The sequence below is a fragment of the Trichomonas vaginalis genome, chromosome V (assembly GCF_026262505.1).
Source record: "Trichomonas vaginalis G3 chromosome V, whole genome shotgun sequence".
Taxonomy (NCBI): domain Eukaryota; phylum Parabasalia; order Trichomonadida; family Trichomonadidae; genus Trichomonas; species Trichomonas vaginalis.
The window spans coordinates 8,523,869-8,544,191 of NC_067207.1; the positions used below are offsets into that span (position 1 = coordinate 8,523,869).

A 20,323-nucleotide genomic window follows, 5' to 3' on the forward strand; every position below is an offset into this window, starting at 1 on the left:
GGCTTTCCCAAATGCCGCTCTGACCCCGGGCGGCAGGCGAGGAATCTGGCCCTGGGATACTTACCAAACGAAGTTCTGGCCACAGTAAAGGCCAGAACCTGCAAGATCAATCCTCAGGGCCGATTTTGAGGGAGATCGCCCACATTATTGGCGATCTCCTCTCATATCGGTCCTGAAAGACTTCAAAATACAGGCTCTGGCTTTAGCAGAGACCAGGGCTTCGTTTACAGTCCTCAGAGCCGAGTTCCCTGAGATTGTCCAGATCACGGACACTTCTCAGCGGAACTCGGCTCTGAGAAGCAACAAACACTAAGCTCTGGCCTCAGCAAAGGTTCAGGGCTTCGCTTACAGTCCTCAGGGCCGGATTTCCCAAATGCCGTCCTGATCTAGGGCGATAGGAGAGGAATCCGACCCTGGGAAACAGCAAACCTGAATTTCTGGCCTCAACATATGTCAGAGCCTGCAATACTAATCCTCAGGGCCGAGTTTGAGGGAGATCGCCAACATCAATGACGATATCCTCTTATCTCGGCCCTGAAAGACATACAGATACAGGTTCTGACCATTGTTGAGGTCAGGGCATCACTATAAATGGCAGTTTTTCTATGTTCTTTCATTTTCTGAAAGATCATAGTGAAAAGACTCTCTGATGCTTTATTGTTTCAAAATAGTACATGCGTGAGATTATAATTTTGCAGCAAATTTATTGATTGCATGCAAATATTTGATCTCAATAATTCAAACATGCAAATTTAGGGTTTACCCGTTACAAATAAAATATTTGCTTAACAGAACTCTATTTATAATGAATAAACACTCTTTTTTATATAATAAAATATTTATTTCATCATCAATGATAATTGAGTAAATTTATAACAATAAATGTATTTACAATAACAAGTACATATCATTCTCATATATCTTCAAAACTCTATTTTAAAAAAGATGCCTAATTGCATATGCAATAAAAATCAAATTTTATAGATTAACACATTGAAATTGTACTTTGCACAAAACAGTATGCTTGTACTAGTAAAATCTTTTAAACAATTGTAAATAATCAAATATGATATTTGATGTGATATATGTCTAGACCAGAGATTGAAATATGAACAGGAGAAAGACAAGTTCTGATCATAGGCAAACATTGGACATCAAATACTATGCTCTATATAAAAGTACGAAAACTGGAAAAAAAATTGAGAGGGGGTACGAAAAAAAAAGTCTGCTTTTCGTATCGACTCTATTGATATGAATTCATGTAAAGAATTTGAAAAAGTTTCGTCTGTTTTATTTAATTTATATGGAATTCAATTTATATGGAAAATAGATTTGACTTTTTTTTTAACAAACAAACATTTTATTTAATAAACTCTAAATAAATAAAATAAAAAGTATGATTATATCCAAGGAATGACTGTTTTGTCATTAATGTTCACTGCAGCAGAGATGACCTTTCCTGCCTCGTCAAGAGCTTCATTTGGTTGCTTCATTTCGAGTGGAGAGAACTTTGAAAGTTCAGAAATTCTAGTTGCAGAAACATCTCTTTCTTCGTTGAATATTTCTTCAATGAAGAACAAGACTTTCTCTCTATTTCTGCATATTGCATCACTTGCGCACAAAATGGAGTTCCTGAATGGACCTCTCAACACTATATCATCGAAATATTGTTTGATTCTTCCAACCAATCTCGGTAATTTAATTTCCGAGTATTCTACATCAGAAATAGCGAATTTTGAGTCTTCGCCATCAACAAACAGATTCAGAGGAGAAGGAATTCCTCCGCCAATCAATATTTGGTTGACGAAAAGAGCGGCGTATCTTGATCCAACAGTATTGAACCAAAACGCGTGACTTTCTTTTGTGATTTTTGTGAATTGTTTCTTGTTTGTTTCTGTTGTTTTCTCTTCATTCATTGAGATTAAGTCGGAGTAATTGAATAATGGAGAAAGTGAAGTCAACGATAGATAAAAACCGTTTTTGAGGTCAACAGAATCGATTGAATTCAAAAGAATTCCAGAGTTATTTGTTCCAGGCATTTTAGAGAAAATTCTATTAATGAATTTCGTGAAATAAGAAAGTCTTAGAGACATGTATTTGTAAGGACTCAATGAGTAGTAAACATTGTTTCCGCTTGAAGTAGTAATCCTGATTTTGATGTCGCAATCATCGTCTTTTTCTACAAAAAGTGACAAAGAATAAGATAAATCATTTGTTTTGACCATTGGAATTGTTTTTCCTTCAATGAGTTGTGACATAATTGGCTGGCTCTCAATTGAGTCTAAAGCAGGAGATTCGTTTGATTTTTCTTCTTTTGTACCTTTAATTTTCTCAATTTCGGTTTCTGCGAATTGTAAAGCTTGCAATTGCGACTGGCAAATCAAAGAATTACAAACTCTAAAAACAGAAGAAAGGAAAGCATCTTTTTGGTAATTTTCTGATATATTAAATACAAAATTAAAACTGTTGTGTATCAATGGTTTCAAATTCTGCAAATTCTCGTTCTGTTGGATTATTTCAGCCATCATCAATGAAATTTCATAAGGAATAGGAGTTCCGCTCAAAATCTTCTTGATCGGTTCACTTTTGTCACTTTTATCGTCTAAGAAAAGAAGATAAGGTAAAATTGATTCTGGTTTTGATTTAATCAATGCTGCTGCAGCTTTGTCAACTGTTTCTGGCGATAATTTCGACATTTTTGTGACAATGAAAACTGTTGACAAACTCTGTTGATTTTTGACTAAATTTGGAAGTTCTGACAATTTTGGCAAATCAATTGTCACTTTTTCATGTAAAGTGATTGATTTATTAAGAGATTTCATGTGTTTCATATCAATCTTCTCAGCATCATTTACAGTGAACTTCTGGCAAGTCAAATCTCTGACATCTTTGTAATATTTGTGTAAGTGAGGTGATATGTAACTATTCAATTTAAATTTGAAAGCCACGAAACCATTTGAGTGTTTCTTCAATGCCTCTACAATTCTCTTGATTTCGTGGACAATCATGTACTCAGATAATCCCTTCACTGTTGCGTTTTCTTTCAAACAATCCGTGTGATTAAATATTCCACTCAATTTCTGTTCAATTTGTGTTTCTTGTGAAATCAAACTCAAAATGTATCTATCACCAATTTTAAGATTATCAATGATCTCTCTGCCTCTCTCGTTGTTCATCTTGTCATCAATTTCATGTAACATGTAATTTGAATATCCTATTTTTGACAAAATAATCAAGTTTGGCAAATTATTTTGTAAATCATTCAAATTTGGAAAATCTGACAAAATTCTTAAATCTACTTCACTTTTCTCTGAATCGAATAAAGTGTTGATTCCAAACTGTAAAGTGAAGTCAAATGATTTGTCACTTTTCATGATTTGAAGTGATTTTCTAGGTAATTCGTAATTTCTATTTATAAATGGCGAAATCGAGATCAAATCTTTCTTCATTATCTTTGAGAGAATTACGGAGAAAGCTGGTCCTGGAATAGACATTTTTGCACATGTCAAAAGTAATTGTTCGAAATTGACAGACTTTAATAGTTCTAAACATTTATCTGTCACGTTTCTGTGATTTGACAAAACAATTAAAGATTCCAAAGGAAGTTCTTGAACAATGTGATCAGGGAGTTTTCCTCTGTCGAACAATGCCTGAGATAAACTTGTGTTCTTTAGCAAATCAATGAACTTCTTTCTCAAACTCATTTCTTTCGGAATGTGCAACAAAATGAATTCCATCAAGAAACCACTGATTTTGTAATCTTTTGTATCACTTGCATTAGCAAGAATTGATGACAAATACTGCAAAACAACTCTGTGGTTCAATGACAAAATCAAGTAGGAAATGGAGTAAACAATCGATCCATTCGTCGCCAAATCATTCATGTAACTCTTGATGATTGACAAACCGTTTTCAACCGCTGGCATAATTTTGTGGATGTGAGGTTTATTGTATCCGAAATACAAAGTGAAACAATGTCCGAAAGAATCAGTACTAAACAACGGTTTCACTTTTTCGAATACTTTATCATGCCATCTGAAACTCTTAAGTATTTTAGAGAGGCATTGAACAGCTTGTGGCCAAAGAATTTGATCTTTCGATTTAAGTGTTTCAATGAATATTTCTATGGCCAAATCAAGTTGTGCGTATTCTGTGTTTTGAACAACACCAGAAACAATGTCTTTCATGTTCGAATACAATATCTCCATGACAACAGAAAGAGTCTTCGATTTCTGCTGTGGATTCTCTTTCGATTTGTTCGAATAGAAAGTAAATTGTTCAAATACTTTAACAGGTAATGATGATGTTGGGAAAAGTGACACAAATTTGCCAATAAATGACAAAAATTCAGAGAATTCATTTCTGTACTTAAATGTTACATCGATTGTCTCTGTTATTATCTTGAAGAGAGCATTTCCGATGTTATTTAAGTGCATCTGGAGAGATTGAAGAGTTTTTTCATTCAATCCTTTTGGTTTTATCATATTTATTATGTCAGTTAATGTAGAAATGAAAGAGAGCAAAGTGTGTTTTCTGTTGGAGTTCTCGTGTGTTTTGATATTTGACTCAATCACTTTGATCTTCTCTTGTACAGGAAGAAGGAATGTCAATGTTGGATGCTCGAAATAATCAGCATTCCTTGAAACTAAGTTCAAAAGAATTGATTGTATTGAATGACATCTTAAATACTTCAAAAAGTTGTCCAATAAAATACTTGAAATGGAGTTTTGATTCACGGAATTTGGAATAATTAAATTGGATATCGCGTTCTTTACACGTGAATCAGGATGAACGTGTAAGTAATCCATCAAGTTCCTGAACAAAACAACAAAATCTTTTTCTGATTTTGATGAAGACCAAAACAGTAACAATTCAATTTTTTCATCGTCATTTTGACATTGATCGTAAATTTCAAGGAAATCAAATTGTTCGTAATCAATATTAAACTTAAGTTTGATTAATACATTAAATAGAGGTAAAGAATACTTGAGCTCAAACTCAGAAGAGGTGTATTCAATGAAATCAGGAACTAAGTCTTTTCTTCGTTGCAAAATCGTCATTGAAATCAATTCATATAAATTACGGTTGACGATTAAATTATCAGTCGGTTTTGTAAACTTAAGGAAGTCACCTTTGAACATAGAGAAATCAGCAGCGTTTTCAAGTGCATGCAAATAAGTTGATGACAAAATTGGCTCCGAATAAGTGAAAATGTGATTAATTGACAAATATTTTTCTGTGAAATGTTTTGCCAAATATTCACTTAATTTAAGTAAAAATGGGCCATCAAACAACTCTATTTTCGTGTTGATGAAAGAGCAGTTTGATTCATATATTTCGAAGAATTTCTCAATGACATTTTCGTTCTCAGAAATAAGCGGCAATTTCATCAAAAGTAAAACTAAGAAAATTTGACGTCTGTCATTTTTCTCTTTTTCATTCAAAATTTCCAAAATCGAGTCCATATTTTCCAATAAGAATGAAGAAGCCATATCAATGAATGCCTTGTTATCAGCTAATTTAACAAGTACCTCTAATAAACTGTCACTTTTCAGACAATCTTTCAAAATATCTTTGAAACCAACAATGTTTGAAATCAAGAAATTTGACATGGCAGAAATATTTCTTGGGAATTGTAAAATTGGTATTTCTGCCAACAGTTTAAGAAGAGCTTTTCCTAGTTTCTTAAATTGTCTTGTATCACTTGACAACTTGTTAACAAACCCTGTTTGACAAAGTTCGTACAAGCAAGAGATATTTTCAAGTAAATCCATTGTTGGCAAATCCTGAATGTTTTTGACAGCTTCAGGTAACAAATCCAAGTATTTGAACATGAGATCAATGAACATTTGAGAGTTGTAGAACAAGAAAGTGAATAGTTCTGAAGAAACCAATTTCCAATTTATGTTCATGAACTCGTTTATTGTGTTAACAACAGGGAATTTCCTTTCTTTCATGAATATCGATGCTGTTCTTGTTATTTCATTCTTCGCTTTCGCATCACCATTCTTGAAAAGTGCTCTGATTATTAATTGGCACTGGCATTTGATGAAAGATGTTGGTCTATCCAAGTTTTGGAGAGCGATTTTGAGGATTGGAGTGATATCTGTTATATCATTACTTTGTTCTAATATAGGAATAAGTAAAACTAAGAAAGTTGTTTGGTATTTTTTGTCTTTTTCAAGGATTTTTTCGAGTTTTGGAGTAATTATCTGTTGAACTTTTCCAGATAATTGGTTGTAACTCTGTGGGAATGATCTAAACAATGTTCCAGATGTTCTAAACAACTTCAAGTCGTCGTCCTTCGCTTCATCCAAGAAATCCCTTATGAAATCAATGATTTCCTGTGTACGCTGGCATTCACTCAACATTTCACTCAAAACTAAATTTGAAATAAAACCGTTAGTGGTTTTAATTTCTTGTAATAACGGATAAACATCAGTTATTTGGTCCTTCATCATTTGTCTCACGAAGTAAATGATCTTTTGGATTCGTTTCGGAAGCAAATCCAATTCAATGAAATTCATTAATCCGTCAATTTTTTGACTTTCTTTCCATGAATTCGAGTTTATCACAGAAATCATGTTATTTACAAGCAAAGCAAATGTTGATGCTTGTATCATGTCTTTGTCTACGTTATTCATGATGATTTCGCAAATGTCAATTGCGACAAAAGGTGACAAAAGTGATTTTGACAACACGAAAAATGAAATTTCTTCCATGAAATTCTTCATTTTTTCTTTTTCCGAAATTTGAGAGAAAATTTTAGATAACAAGTGTAGTTCAGGTGTCTTGTAATTAGTCAAATAAGACAAGAGGAATATAGCAATAACTGATGGTTTCCTGTTTTCTTTGATATTGAATTTGATGTCAAATAATTCAAACAAATATTTCTTCAAACAATTAAAAGCTTCTGAAAAACTCTTCAGCAAATAAATCTTGTATTCGCATGTATAGCATTCGTCATCAACTTCTATCATCTTGCATATCAATTCCTTAAGAAAATCAAATGTGTCTTGGCTGTCACTTTTTTCAACACCTTTATATAAACTTTCAAACAAATTTTTCAAATCATAATCAAACGTCAATTGTTTTGTTGATTTATCTATAAAGAACTGTATAAGTTTCTCATTATTAATAAACGGTTTTGTGTCAATTTTTGGTGTCAATTTTTCTTGAGGAATATGATGCAAAAACTTCATTAACAATTTTTTGTTTTCACCTGTTGTTGAATCCAAATTTGCGAAAATGTAGTCGACGAAATTCTGCAAATCCAAGTTAGGTCTGATGAATATCTTCTTATCCATCTTATACAGATTGTGCATCATCTTCAATGACTCTGTTTTACAATGACAAACCGTTTTGATCAAACAATTAAATATAGGAACAATTGGTCTTCCAACTAATTTGTTTGTTTGTGAAATGATGTATTCGACCAAAAGAATTGATGATTTGGGAGTAATAGCAATCGTATCACATAATTCACTAATATCCCCAATGTCATAATATTTCGAGGCCGATAATAAAAGTGACAAACCGTCAAAAGCGAACTTTTCATTTTGTAAAAGTTCTTTTACTTTTTGACAGATTTTATTGACAGATTGGATTATTGAATCATGGTATTCCTGGTCCTGGTTCTGCATTGGTTTATCAGGGTTTTTAGTTTTAAGAAACACTTTTTCGAACAAAAACCTGATATTTTGGATTAATTTCAAAAGTTGGTATGAGTTATTCCAATGTTCTGAGAAGTACCTTTGTAAATACTTCATAAACACTGAGAAAGCAACGTAACTTTGGTACATTGCCCTGAATAAACATGAATCAAATTGTATTGGTGGCTCTTGGTTGAAGAAAAGTTCAATTAGATTGGGCCATATGTATTCTAATAGGACAGGTGTTGTACTTTGGATGGAGTTGATCAGTGCTGTTGATATGTCTTGGTGGAAATTGCAGATCATTATCCAAAGTTTTACGTTTTTCTGGTTTTCGGCAATGGAATCTATATTGGCTTCCGTGTCTGATGATGGTGAATAGGTCTTGTTGGTGTCCAACATTTGTAATGATTTACGATTTCGGATAATTATCATGCAGAGACGGACAAAGATTTTCGTAATCATTTCTACGGTGAATGAGTTGATGTTGGCATCAAGGAAGGCTGTAACTGGCTTGGATAACTGGAGATTCTTTGTTTGGGTTATATGTAAGAAACTGTCAAAGCATTTGACAATGGTATTGATGTTTTCCATCGATTGGTGAAGTAATGTGAAGGAGTCTTTGTATTCTGGACTCTCATAATCTTGATTCAAAACTAAATCTGATGCATTGATAAAAGCAGAGTCACATTCCATCAGTTCAAGGTGTAGAGAGTAGAAAAACACTTCAACGAGGGAGGATCGTAATGTTCCTTCTGATGGAATTTTGACTAACGGCAATAATTGGTAGAAATTTCCGTTCCTAGCTCTAAACGGCTGTTGCTGGAATTGTATAACGGATGATGTGAATTTGCAGAACTGAGTAATGAACATTGGCTTTGTTTTTTGTTGTTTAATTAAAGTTTCTGCCAAAAGGTGGGCGAAATTGACGAAATACGCCAAAGAATCCGATGTAATGTTCTTAAACTCGTACGTACAATTGATTAAACGAGGGATATTCTCTTGTTTTTCGATTTCATAGCGTAAAACTTGGTTTGAAGATTGAAAAAAGTCTTCAATAAGGGAAGCGAAATATGGAGAAATCATGGATATGAGGTTTAGCATGGAATTGACGATTGTATTGTTGTCAAATTCTGGAATTTGAGTATTGTAGAGTGAAAAGCCCATTTTCATTAAAATCGATAGATGTGAGATATTGTATACTGTTGAGTTGCTAAGGTTTACAGGTTTCGAGATGGTTTCATAGAAAACTTTAAGAGTTTTTAAGAATTCCGCTCGAGTTCTTTCAGAAATCTTCCCGCAAGCCATCAAACATTGAATAAGAGAAAAAATTGTCGAGTACTGTGCTGGTCTTATTGTTTCTATCTGCTCGGCTAATAAACGCAGTTTATTACAAACAAATGGATAAAATAGATTTATGCGGCTGGTTATGAACTCTATTGATGCTTGGTCGTGATCTTTGTATTGCCAAGAATAGATTACGATTTTAACAATTGAAGTTAAACTTATTTCATCAAAAGAGTTGATATGAGCAATTAAATTGTCGAGAGGTAGATTATCTGTGAGAGAGAATTGTATTTTGTAGCCGAGATATAGTAGAAGTGATAAGCCAGTCTGTAAGAATTTCGAAAATGAAAGAAAGTCAATGTTTTGTCCGTTTTTAATGTGTGAAAAGTTATTAGATATGCATTTTATAACTGCTAGTGTTACTTCTTTGGCGAATCGGTCAAAGTCTTGCTGTGGAAGATCAAAGAAAAAATCGCGGATTTGGTAAAAAACTGATGGATCCTTGGAACCACTAGTAGCCAACATTTCAACGAGTGTACCTATTGTCTCTTCATTAGAAACTAGCACTCGTGGTTCCGTCATAACTATTTTCACTTAACTTTTTTTTTTAGAAGTTTATACCGAACATCAGTTTCCAGCGCCCATTAGTCTTATATTTAGAATATGGTTTATGTAATTGATATTTTGTCCCGATAAACTGGTAATAAATATTCGGTTTTCGAAAATAAACAATAATTGTTTTATGCGTTTTTTAAGGATTTGGATATTTAAATAATAAAAACGTTTTCGATTATGTAAATATTTACTGTCAGTTAATGAATGCCACCCAATATCCAGAAATTTTGATGGAACAATGGAAAATTAGATTAAATGAGGTAAAAAATAACGGTCATAATGTGATAAGTTTATTTAACAAATCTATACGCATCAAAAAATCAATTCTGACAAATGTCTATGAAAAGTTTACATTTAAAAGGCCTAATTTGTTTGACATCATTTTGGCAATCTTTTCGTGGTACACAGAAACAAGCAAAGCCACAAGTCAGATTAATGTACTGGCGTGCAGATCATATGAACGTTCATGAAGATAAGCTGCGTTGAGGAAGAAACTCTTATGTGCTATGTCTCTTGGAATTGTCAATAGTTTTCAGGATATTTTACTATAATTACTTGAGAAATAATCTCTGAAGTGCTTAAATATGCTCAACACATCATATGTTGTATCTCTTTTGCGAACGTATGAAACTGTTTCAAAATTCTCACTAATTTCTCTAACAAACCTGATCAAACCAAATTTGATAGCTTTGAAATTTGTGAGAATTTTCATCGTCTAAAAATTTATTTGAGAAAAATGAGTGATATCAACTCTTTATTATCAGGAGACATGGAAACTGATAATCCAAATCTAGCCCGTCCATGTATGTACCAATTTAGGAAATGGTCATCCATCTTTTTCGGAGCTTTCTCTTATATTTTCGTTTACTTCCATCGTTTCTCAACAGCAGTTCTTGCTGATGAGATGGCGAAAGACTTTAATGTTCCAAAAGACAAAATTGGTATATTAGCTTCAATGTATTTTTGGCCATACGGTTTAATTCAGCCATTCATCGGATCTCTCGCAGATATTGTAGAACCTGGTTATATGATCGGCTGTGCTAATCTTATTTCTGCAATTGGTACTTTAATTTGCTCATTTTCACCAAATCTTACAGTTTGCTGTGTAGGAAGATTATTAGTAGGTTTAGGATGCAGCTCTATCTTTGTTCCAACAAATAAAATCGGCGCGAACTGGTTTTCTTCACGAGAATTTCGATTCTTCTCTGGTTGCATGATCGGAGTTGGCGGTGTTGGCTCTTTACTATCACAATATCCATTATCATTACTCGGACATGCCATTGGTTGGCGCACATGCTTACGTGGCACTGCGATTTTAGGATTTATCCTTTCGATCATTGCTTTTCTACTTGTTAGAGGCCATCCAGCCAAGTTTGGATTCCGTGGTCATACACCCTTAATGCCAACACCTGGCTTTACCACCATCTTTGTACAACTTTTCCAAAACATTGGAAAAATGATTAAAATCGGCAACTTCTGGCTCCTTGCTCTCTACATGTTCTTTGCACCTGGAGTCTTTATGGTCGTTTCCTCCCTTTGGGGCGTTCCATATCTCGAAAATATCATTCATTTATCACATAATTCTGCAAGTTTCCTCCAAATGTCAATTTCTTGCTCTCTTATCATTGGATCTCCAACAATCCCAATCATAGCAGAGTTTACCGGCAGCAGAAAGTGGACGCTTTTCGGTGTTTGCGGAATGGCGGCCGCATGCTGCACTTACTTAGCCCTTTACGGACAAAATTCACCGGTTTGGGCTATAGCTCTCCTTTACTTCCTCAGTGGCTACGGCGCAAGTGCAAACCAAGGCTGTGCACTCGCATTGTTCAAAGAATTTGCAGATGACAGTCTGGCTGCAACACTTGTGGGTGGTGGAAATACTCCTCCATTCATTGGTGGTGCAATTCTCCAGATTCTCAGCTCTGCAATCATCGGAACATTCGACCACACGCAGACAAACTATCCTGTTGAAGCTTATGCACTCGGATTATGGGGGCTTTCAGCTATCTGCTGTTTCCTCGCTATGTTCTTCGTTCTCTTCTTGAGAGAGCCGAAAATTCAAAAGTAATCATGATAGTAATAAATGATATAATGCTTTCCATATAGTTTTTAAGTAAATATAGTTTCTTACTTTAAATTAATTTTGAAACAAAAGTTATCCATACTATTTATCATAAAGAAAAAGTACCTTTAAAAGTCAAACATATCATCTAAATCAAGTATAATAGTAGGTTCATCATCGCGTGCGGTTTTTCAATTATTATCTTTTTCTTCCTTATCAGCTCCAATAGAGATAAGATATTTAACAATTCCATGATGACCATTTTCTGATGCAATAATGAGTGAAGTCTCTCCATCATTATTCTCCGCTTCTTTATCAGCTCCAATAGAGATAAGATATTTAACAATTTCAAGATGACCATTTTCTGATGCAATAATGAGTGAAGTCTCTCCATCATTATTCTCCGCTTCTTTATCAGCTTCAATAGAAATAAGATATTTAACAACTTCAAGATGACCATTTTCTGATGCATAAATGAGTGAAGTCTCTCCATCATTATCCTTCGCTTCTTTATCAGCTCCAATAGAGATAAGATATTTAACAACTTCAAGATGACCATTTTCTGATGCACATATGAGTGAAGTTCTTCCATTATTATCTTTTGCTTCTTTATCAGCTCCAATAGAAATAAGATATTTAACAACTTCAAGATGACCATTTTCTGATGCAATAATGAGTGAAGTCTCTCCATCATTATTCTCCGCTTCTTTATCAGCTCCAATAGAGATAAGATATTTAACAATTTCAAGATGACCATTTTCTGATGCACATATGAGTGAAGTTCTTCCATTATTATTCTCCGCTTCTTTATCAGCTCCAATAGAGATAAGATATTTAACAATTTCAAGATGACCATTTTCTGATGCAATAATGAGTGAAGTCTCTCCATCATTATTCTCCGCTTCTTTATCAGCTTCAATAGAAATAAGATATTTAACAACTTCAAGATGACCATTTTCTGATGCATAAATGAGTGAAGTCTCTCCATCATTATCCTTCGCTTCTTTATCAGCTCCAATAGAGATAAGATATTTAACAACTTCAAGATGACCATTTTCTGATGCATAAATGAGTGAAGTCTCTCCATCATTATTCTCCGCTTCTTTATCAGCTCCAATAGAGATAAGATATTTAACAATTTCAAGATGACCATTTTCTGATGCACATATGAGTGAAGTTCTTCCATTATTATCTTTTGCTTCTTTATCAGCTCCAATAGAAATAAGATATTTAACAACTTCAAGATGACCATTTTCTGATGCAATAATGAGTGAAGTCTCTCCATCATTATTCTCCGCTTCTTTATCAGCTTCAATAGAAATAAGATATTTAACAACTTCAAGATGACCATTTTCTGATGCATAAATGAGTGAAGTCTCTCCATCATTATCCTTCGCTTCTTTATCAGCTCCAATAGAGATAAGATATTTAACAATTTCAAGATGACCATTTTCTGATGCATAAATGAGTGAAGTTCTTCCAAATTTATTCTCCGCTTCCTTATCAACACCAATAGAGATAAGATATTTTACAACTTCAATTTTATTATATGCTGATGCACGAATCAATGGTGTTTCATCATATTTATTTTTTGTTTCTTTATCTGCTCCAATAGATATAAGATATTTTACAACTTCAAGTTGGCCATATTTTGATGACCAAGTGAGAGCTGTTTCGCCATAATTGTTTTTTGATTCTTTATCGACTCCAATAGAAATAAGATATTTAATAATATCAAGATGACCATTTTGCGATGCACAAATGAGTGGTGGATTTCCATTTTTATTATTATTTGCATCTTTGTTACAGCCATTTTCAAGAAGAGATTTAACAACTATGAGATTACCATTTAAAGATGCTACATTTAAAATTGCATTTCCAAATTCATATTTATTTGCGCAGATTATTTCCTTAATTGCATTTGATATCATAGTTTGATTCCCATTTTTTGAAAGTTCATCAAGGATTTTGAAAACACCATCAACGTCATTTGAAATCATGTATTCAGTGATTTTTGATAAATTATTATAACGGCCAAATGTTTGTTTTTGTAATCTTGATCGCATTAAAGATCCATGAAACGATTTAATGATATTGATGTAATTATTTCCATCACTTAAATCAATGAGTTTATTTAAAATATTTTCGCTACATAACTCTAAATGAACGTATTCAATTAATGGATAGAAATCTTCATTTTCTTCTGTGAGGGAAAAAACGAAATTTGCTAATGAATCCTCATTGTAGATACATAACTTTTCATTATTAATTATTCTTTGAAGTATGTCAAATCCCATCTTTTTACATATCGATTTGAGACCATTTTGATCAATCTCGTAGAAATGAGAAGAAATAAAATCAATACATTTTGACAACTTATCATTTACTCCTTCGTCTTCTTCTGATGGAATATATGAATAAAACTCCAGCAATTGAAAACAATTATTTATATCTAGTTCCATTTTATCGATTACATTGGTTTTGTATAAATCAATTAGTTCTTCGATCTCAAGTTCAACCCCAATATGAAAAAGATCCTTCATAATGATATGATTGCATGTAACTTCTTTTTTCTGATATTGAAGTATTTCTCTTAATACATTATATGTATCAGGAGATTCAATATTAACATTGATATCGATTTTTGAAATACTATGATCAGTTACATACTTTGTACAGAATTTTTGTGTAAATGCAATTGCAAAATATTTGTTTAACGATATTTCTTCATTGTTTATTGCTAGTGTTACCTTTTCAGATGCTTGGCATTTATTAATTCTCTGAAGCATTCGATTATTCAACTTCAATGATATCATTTCCAATATAAAAAAATGCAGGTAAATTTAAAAATAAAAAATACATCGAAAAATTCTCTATCCAACCAAAGTGTTGTTGAACTTCTGGGAACAAAATTGGTCTGAAAAATCTGGACTTAGTTCCATGTAACTCAAAAAATGCCAAAAAAAATCACACATGGAGAATATATGTAATTTCACATTTAAATATTTAACAACTACTTACATATAACCAGGCTGATCATAATAAACACATTGGAATTTCGAAAATTACTATTTCTTAAGGCCATGAAAATACTTCTTTATTTTATGAAAAACATAGAATCATATGTTTTGTCAGATAAATTATAATTGATCGGATATGGTTTTGTTCGGAAATTATTAAGATTTTCAGTAAAATGAAATTGATTTTTAAAAAAATAAACTCAGAAGAAATTTGATTGAATTGTATTTTAAAAAAGGTAATTTCTAATAATGTATGTAAGCAAATTTACTTAAGAAGTGTGCCATTGAACTTCTGGACGAACCACTCCTTAGCTTCCTCGCGCTTTACACGCTGGTTTGGACCAATGCGGGACTGGCAGTGCTTACGACGGGAAATACGGTTGCCTGGGCGCTCAAGAACAACATAAAGATCCATACCGTGGATACCGATATCACGATCGTACTTAAGGCCAAGATCAATGTGCTCCTTGATACCGAAGCCGAAGTTGCCTTCAATTGAGAAGCAGCGGCCGGAAATTTCATAATCGTGGACTTGGAGAGCGCGGTTAAGGATTTCGAGGGCCTTTGGACCACGGATTGTAGCGTAGGCAGCGATCTTATCATTACGACGGATGCCGAACTTTGGAATTGTACGATGAGAACGGGCGAGCATAGCCTGCTGCTTTGTAAGCTGTTCAATAACGCGGGAAGCACGTGTAACCTGGTCACCGACAGCACCTGGGTTGATGTTGATGCAAAGCTTTGCAACACGGATCTCGTTGAGCTTGTTAGACATCGAAAGGCCAACCAAAGAAACCGTCAAAACCGAAAATATGCATGAATCAAATATGCTGATTTAAAAATGAATTTATTATTTTTAGAAATAGTATTGTAAAAAAAATTAAACAAAGCTTCTAAAAAATCTTACATCAAATTTAGAATGTGATCTTCTCTTCCCAATCTACAGCAAATTTATCTTCATTGTAGGATTAAATTGAGGCAAACATTAAATTTGTTTGTATTTTACCCAAATAAAAGAACATAGAAAGAATATCATGATATTATGCCATCTGCTATTCATGTTCAATAGAAAAAATATGTATTGAGTGATATGGTAATTATGTTTCTCTCAAAATGTTGTTTTGAGCTATGAACAATGAAAGATTCAATTCTTCATGAGTAAATTTCCTTCATTATTTCTTAAAAAGACATAAACATTAATCTATAACCTTAAACAAACAATTTATAAACCAAAACAAAAAAAATTATGGTATTATATCTTCTTCATTTGTCCATCCTAGACCTTTAGTGTAATCTCCATTCATCCTCTTGTGGAACATTATAGAATAGTTGAAAGATGGGAACAAATTCTTCATGTAAGGATATTTATGGTGTTCCATCGCATAAAATATCTTTTCTGTCATTGCAACAGTCTCAGGAATATGACATGGTCCACGACCATCATGGTGGTTTACATTAATATGTGTAATTCCGCCGGAATACATATGAATTAGTCCGAAAAGAACCAAGTTAGGAAAATCTATCAGATGGCCAAACAATATAACTATTCCTGCGTGTTTATCCATAAACATGCAGTTGTAAAGTAGAGATCCGCCACTTCCAATTACAAATTTACATTCTGCGAATTGTTTTGCGTTGGCTGTAAGAGTATTTTGAAGGAACATCTCTGTGAACTCAATATTCGGGAATTTCTTTGATAAATTGGAAATTAATTCATTAATATTTGTGAAATATCTTCTTTCATTTGGTCTTCTGTTAATAACTCTGTATTTTGTAGGCGTTATAACTGATAAATTCATATATTTTCTGTAGCGTTTATGTAAATTTGGTAATCCAAACGCGAATAATTCATGTGCGCGTTCTTTTGGATGATTATAATAAAGTTTTCCTACCTGATAATATTTCTGGTATTCTAAAACTGGTGTCATATGCCCCAATCCCAAAGCAATCAAGTGTGTTTGCATCAAAGGCTGTTCCCAGTTATGGATAACATAGTAAGTAGAATTGAGAACTGATTCTGGATATGTAACAAGCATAACAAGTAAGTCATGAATTGCGTGTCCATAGGTATTCCAATATTTTCTTGCAATTACAGCATTTGGAAGTTCTCCCATGACAGTAATTTGAAATTTTGGCTTATTTGGTGAATAATCGTATTGTAAAGAAATTCCTTTTTCTGTAACAACTCCATTTGAATTAGCGTAACAATTTTCAAAAGTAAATGACTTTCCTCTTGCTCTAAATATATTTTCCATTGGTACTGGAACTGCTTCCCTTTTTTCTGGTCTGTCAGTCCAATAATACGAATCTGTCATGTTTACCCATTCTTCGTTCTTCCAAAGAAACTCTGTGAAATTTTCATCGTTTATAGACTCTATCCATTCTGATTCTACGTTGACTTTCCTTTCCACAGATATTTTTGAATTAATTAATTGGTAAACCGGAATACAAAATTGACCAATCATTGTTAGGTATGTTAGTAGTATAACCGATGGTAGTAGTCTGCTGTAAACTCGAAAGGCGCGTGAATTTGAAGCAACCTTTCGATACATTTTGACACTTTTCGAATTTCATTTTTTCTTTGATTTTCCTCTCCTTACAATGATATTGAAAGAGCATTGAAGAACTAAATATTTAAGTTATAATGCTGAAGTGTTAGCAAATCATGATAAAACCTAGATGTCTAAAGTTAGATTAATAAAATCTTTTTTATTTCGTTATTGAGTTTAAATTTTTTTTAATATTTTAAACTTTGGCTGCATCATCCTTTGATGCACCTTCATGTACTTGGTCATCATCAAAGTTAATACCTATCCTTTTCTATCTATTTATATCCATTATTCAATATATAAACAAGTAGATATTGAAGCATTAAATGATCCAGAAAATTATATGGCAATATATATGTTCAACTGCATTACTAAAGTTCTCTATGGATGAACATTAATTGTTGAAACAAGTTTAGCTTCGATGATGGTTTGAGTTGATACACTTCTTTTTCTTGTCAAGATCTTTTAAACTTTACATATCATTTTTGACGCTTTACATCTAACCCAGAGTTCGAAAATTATTTGGTCGAGTCCCCAAATGTTCCCCAAGCGACATCCTTATGTCATGCTGCTCAAAACATTACAATATAAATCTAAGGTCATAAATATTCCTTTTAAAAATTATGAATTTTTATCTATTTTTTTTCTTTTTTGAAAACAACAAAAAATAATAAGAATCTTTATTAGAATTTGATCAAAGCATCAGAAGGTCCTGACTTAATCTCGCAACCGCTTATCTGTGACAACTTCCTTATCAAGTGGTCGTCGTCGAAGTATCTCCTGTGTCTTCTCACGACTTCTCCAATGAGTTTTGCGTAAGGACCAAGAGATTCAGACTTAACGATTGTGAAAATGTTCTTCAGAACTTTGAGAGATCTTGGATTTGCATTACTTTGAAGAGCAACTAAATTGATCAAATCCAAGTCAACGACAATATCGCTGTGTAACTCTGAGAAGATGAACTTCTCAAGAACCATGCAAGACACGAATGGATGAGCTTTAATTGTCTTTGCACAAATTTCAAGCGGCTCTTTCATGAGACTGACTTTTGCCCTGAAATTCTTGTGTAAAAGGAGGCTGTGGTACACATAAAGTAAATAGAGGCTGACTGTGTCCGGGAGATTGAATGGGAGGCAGTTTCTGATGACATGTTCTGCGATATCCTCGTATTCGCATAAATCAGCGCATAATGCAATCGCATCTACATTTGTGCTGTGACTTAGCTTCGAAATGAGAGCGACTTGTCTGAAAGCCTTTGCATGCAAGTCAATTCCTCTAAGACATTCAACAGTTGCTGATACAACTGAAGGATTATCTGATGAAAGAAGAGAAACAATGAATGTGTAACCTCTCCTTGCGAGGAATTGCTCGAAATCAACAATGGCTGGGAGATGGCGAATGAATCCTGCTTGAATATCAGCTGTAAGTGAAGGGAATAAAGTCATGATAACTGGCATAAGCTCGGAATCGTGATCTGTCGATTCCCTGGTGACTTCTCTGAGGTATTCAAGCATCTGAGTCACGTTGTTTGCATCGTAAGCGTTGACCAAACTTTGAGATAATCTGTCCTTTGGAGCCATCTTAGAGAATTCCTCTTCATCTGTTCCTATGAAGTGGAACTCTGGCTGTGCAAGTGCTTGAGAAACTTGAGCAAACGTTGGTCGATCTGATGGAACTTCTGCCCAGCAGCGCTGAATCAATTCTACGACACGTGGCGGTCCGCAGCCAACAACTGATGGTCTGAGGCCGTCTTCGATGATGGCCATGACCATTTGATCTTGTGACATTCCGGCATAAGGCTCTTTGAGAGTCAGCATCTCCCAAAGCATGACACCGAACGAGTAAACATCGACTTTTTCATCGTAGAATGGTGATGATCGAAGGATTTCTGGGGCCATCCACTGGGCTGTCCCAACAAATCCGGTTCTTGTAGCACCTGTCTTGAATCCAACGAGGCCAAAGTCACATACGCGTGGCATATCCTCGTCATCGAGTAAGATATTCGCTGATTTGAGGTCTCTGTGGATAATTCTTGCTGCATGGAGGTTTTCCATGGCCTGAGAGACTTTTAGAGCAATCAGAGAACGCTTTGTAGCTGAGAGTAGTTTAAGGCGATCGAATAATGAGCATTTGAGAAGTTCTGTGATGATACAAAATGGAGGAGTAAGAGTTACACCGATTAAACGAAGAATATTAGGATGGTTGAGTGTAGCCATTGTCCAAACTTCACGTTTGAATGTTTCTAGTTGTCTTCCACCCAAAACTTTTGTATTCAAAACTTTAATTGCGACTTTCTTGAATGTTCCTGTGAGTTGACCTATGTGGACAGATCCAAATGTTCCTGAGCCAATGACTTGACCAATTTCAAATTGATCATGAGTCATAACCAAATTTAATTTGGAAGGCAAGAAAGGAGGCACGCAGACCAATGGAGGACCATCTTGGAGACCCTCGATTGGTCCAATTGATCTAAGACGGTCTGTAATAAGAGACATAACTTGTTGAATTTGTGGAGTTTGTGGTTGGTTTTCTAAGTGATTGTGGTATTCCATCAGCGATCCCTTCAACTGTAGAAGGTCAACTTTATTTTCAGCTGCGTATTGATCGTCTGGAAGTACAAACGGAGTTGGTGGAGTAATATTAAATGCAGCCAACACTTCTGCAACGTCTTCTCTGATTCTTTTGATGGAGTCTCTCATTGTACCTGACGACCACGATATCGCAGGTTGGCTCCAATGAGTAGCTGAACAATAATATACAACTTGGCGCGCTTTGTTCATAGCATCGATGAAATTTCTGCACATTGCGCTTAGATCTGTGCCCTCAGTTGGATTTGGCTTAAAATCTTTCATGAGTGCTCTCAAATCATCGAACAGTGAGAATAATTTTGATCTATGAACAGTAATTGTAGGTTGTAATTTTAATAATTCTGATACAGTAGTACGAAGCTCTGCAACCCAAGGAAGCTCTGGCTCAGTTTCGTGAGCTGGCTCATCAGGTTCTACATTAAAAACAATCAAATCATCCTTGCCCATAAAATTTTCCCTATCGTCTTTTTTACTAAATTTTATTTGAGTTCGATGAGAGTTTTCTGGAAATTGGTTTTTCATAAAACTCGTTATAGAGAAATAACTTTTG

The 20,323-nt window shown here is 34.0% G+C and overlaps 6 protein-coding genes across 6 annotated transcripts; 1 reads left to right on the top strand and 5 right to left on the bottom strand.

Moving 5' to 3' along the window:
• Positions 1 to 1,305: 1,305 nt before the first annotated feature.
• TVAGG3_0300730 (uncharacterized protein) lies at positions 1,306 to 9,534 on the bottom strand (the record flags this gene model as incomplete). The annotated part of the gene is made up of 1 exon (XM_001330644.2): positions 1,401 to 9,521. The coding sequence occupies one exon, from the start codon at positions 9,519 to 9,521 to the stop codon at positions 1,401 to 1,403; it is 8,121 nt and encodes a 2,706-aa protein (XP_001330680.1).
• Positions 9,535 to 10,285: 751 nt separating this feature from the next.
• Positions 10,286 to 11,643, top strand: TVAGG3_0300740 (major facilitator superfamily transporter; the record flags this gene model as incomplete). Its single annotated transcript, XM_001330643.1, has 1 exon — positions 10,291 to 11,622. One exon carries the CDS (start codon positions 10,291 to 10,293, stop codon positions 11,620 to 11,622), a length of 1,332 nt encoding a protein of 443 aa, XP_001330679.1.
• A 539-nt stretch (positions 11,644 to 12,182) lies between these two features.
• On the bottom strand, positions 12,183 to 13,355 carry TVAGG3_0300750 (ankyrin repeat protein family; the record flags this gene model as incomplete). Its single annotated transcript, XM_051229509.1, has 1 exon — positions 12,183 to 13,355. A coding segment is annotated over one exon (1,173 nt), but the record flags the coding sequence as incomplete, so codon positions are not given.
• A 1,454-nt stretch (positions 13,356 to 14,809) lies between these two features.
• Positions 14,810 to 15,438, bottom strand: TVAGG3_0300760 (rRNA binding; the record flags this gene model as incomplete). Its single annotated transcript, XM_001330642.2, has 1 exon — positions 14,902 to 15,411. The coding sequence occupies one exon, from the start codon at positions 15,409 to 15,411 to the stop codon at positions 14,902 to 14,904; it is 510 nt and encodes a 169-aa protein (XP_001330678.1).
• Positions 15,439 to 15,851: 413 nt separating this feature from the next.
• On the bottom strand, positions 15,852 to 17,194 carry TVAGG3_0300770 (glycosyltransferase family; the record flags this gene model as incomplete). The annotated part of the gene is made up of 1 exon (XM_001330641.1): positions 15,881 to 17,101. One exon carries the CDS (start codon positions 17,099 to 17,101, stop codon positions 15,881 to 15,883), a length of 1,221 nt encoding a protein of 406 aa, XP_001330677.1.
• A 674-nt stretch (positions 17,195 to 17,868) lies between these two features.
• TVAGG3_0300780 (protein kinase protein) lies at positions 17,869 to 20,220 on the bottom strand (the record flags this gene model as incomplete). Its single annotated transcript, XM_001330640.1, has 1 exon — positions 17,869 to 20,220. One exon carries the CDS (start codon positions 20,218 to 20,220, stop codon positions 17,869 to 17,871), a length of 2,352 nt encoding a protein of 783 aa, XP_001330676.1.
• Between the last annotated feature and the right edge of the window lie 103 nt (positions 20,221 to 20,323).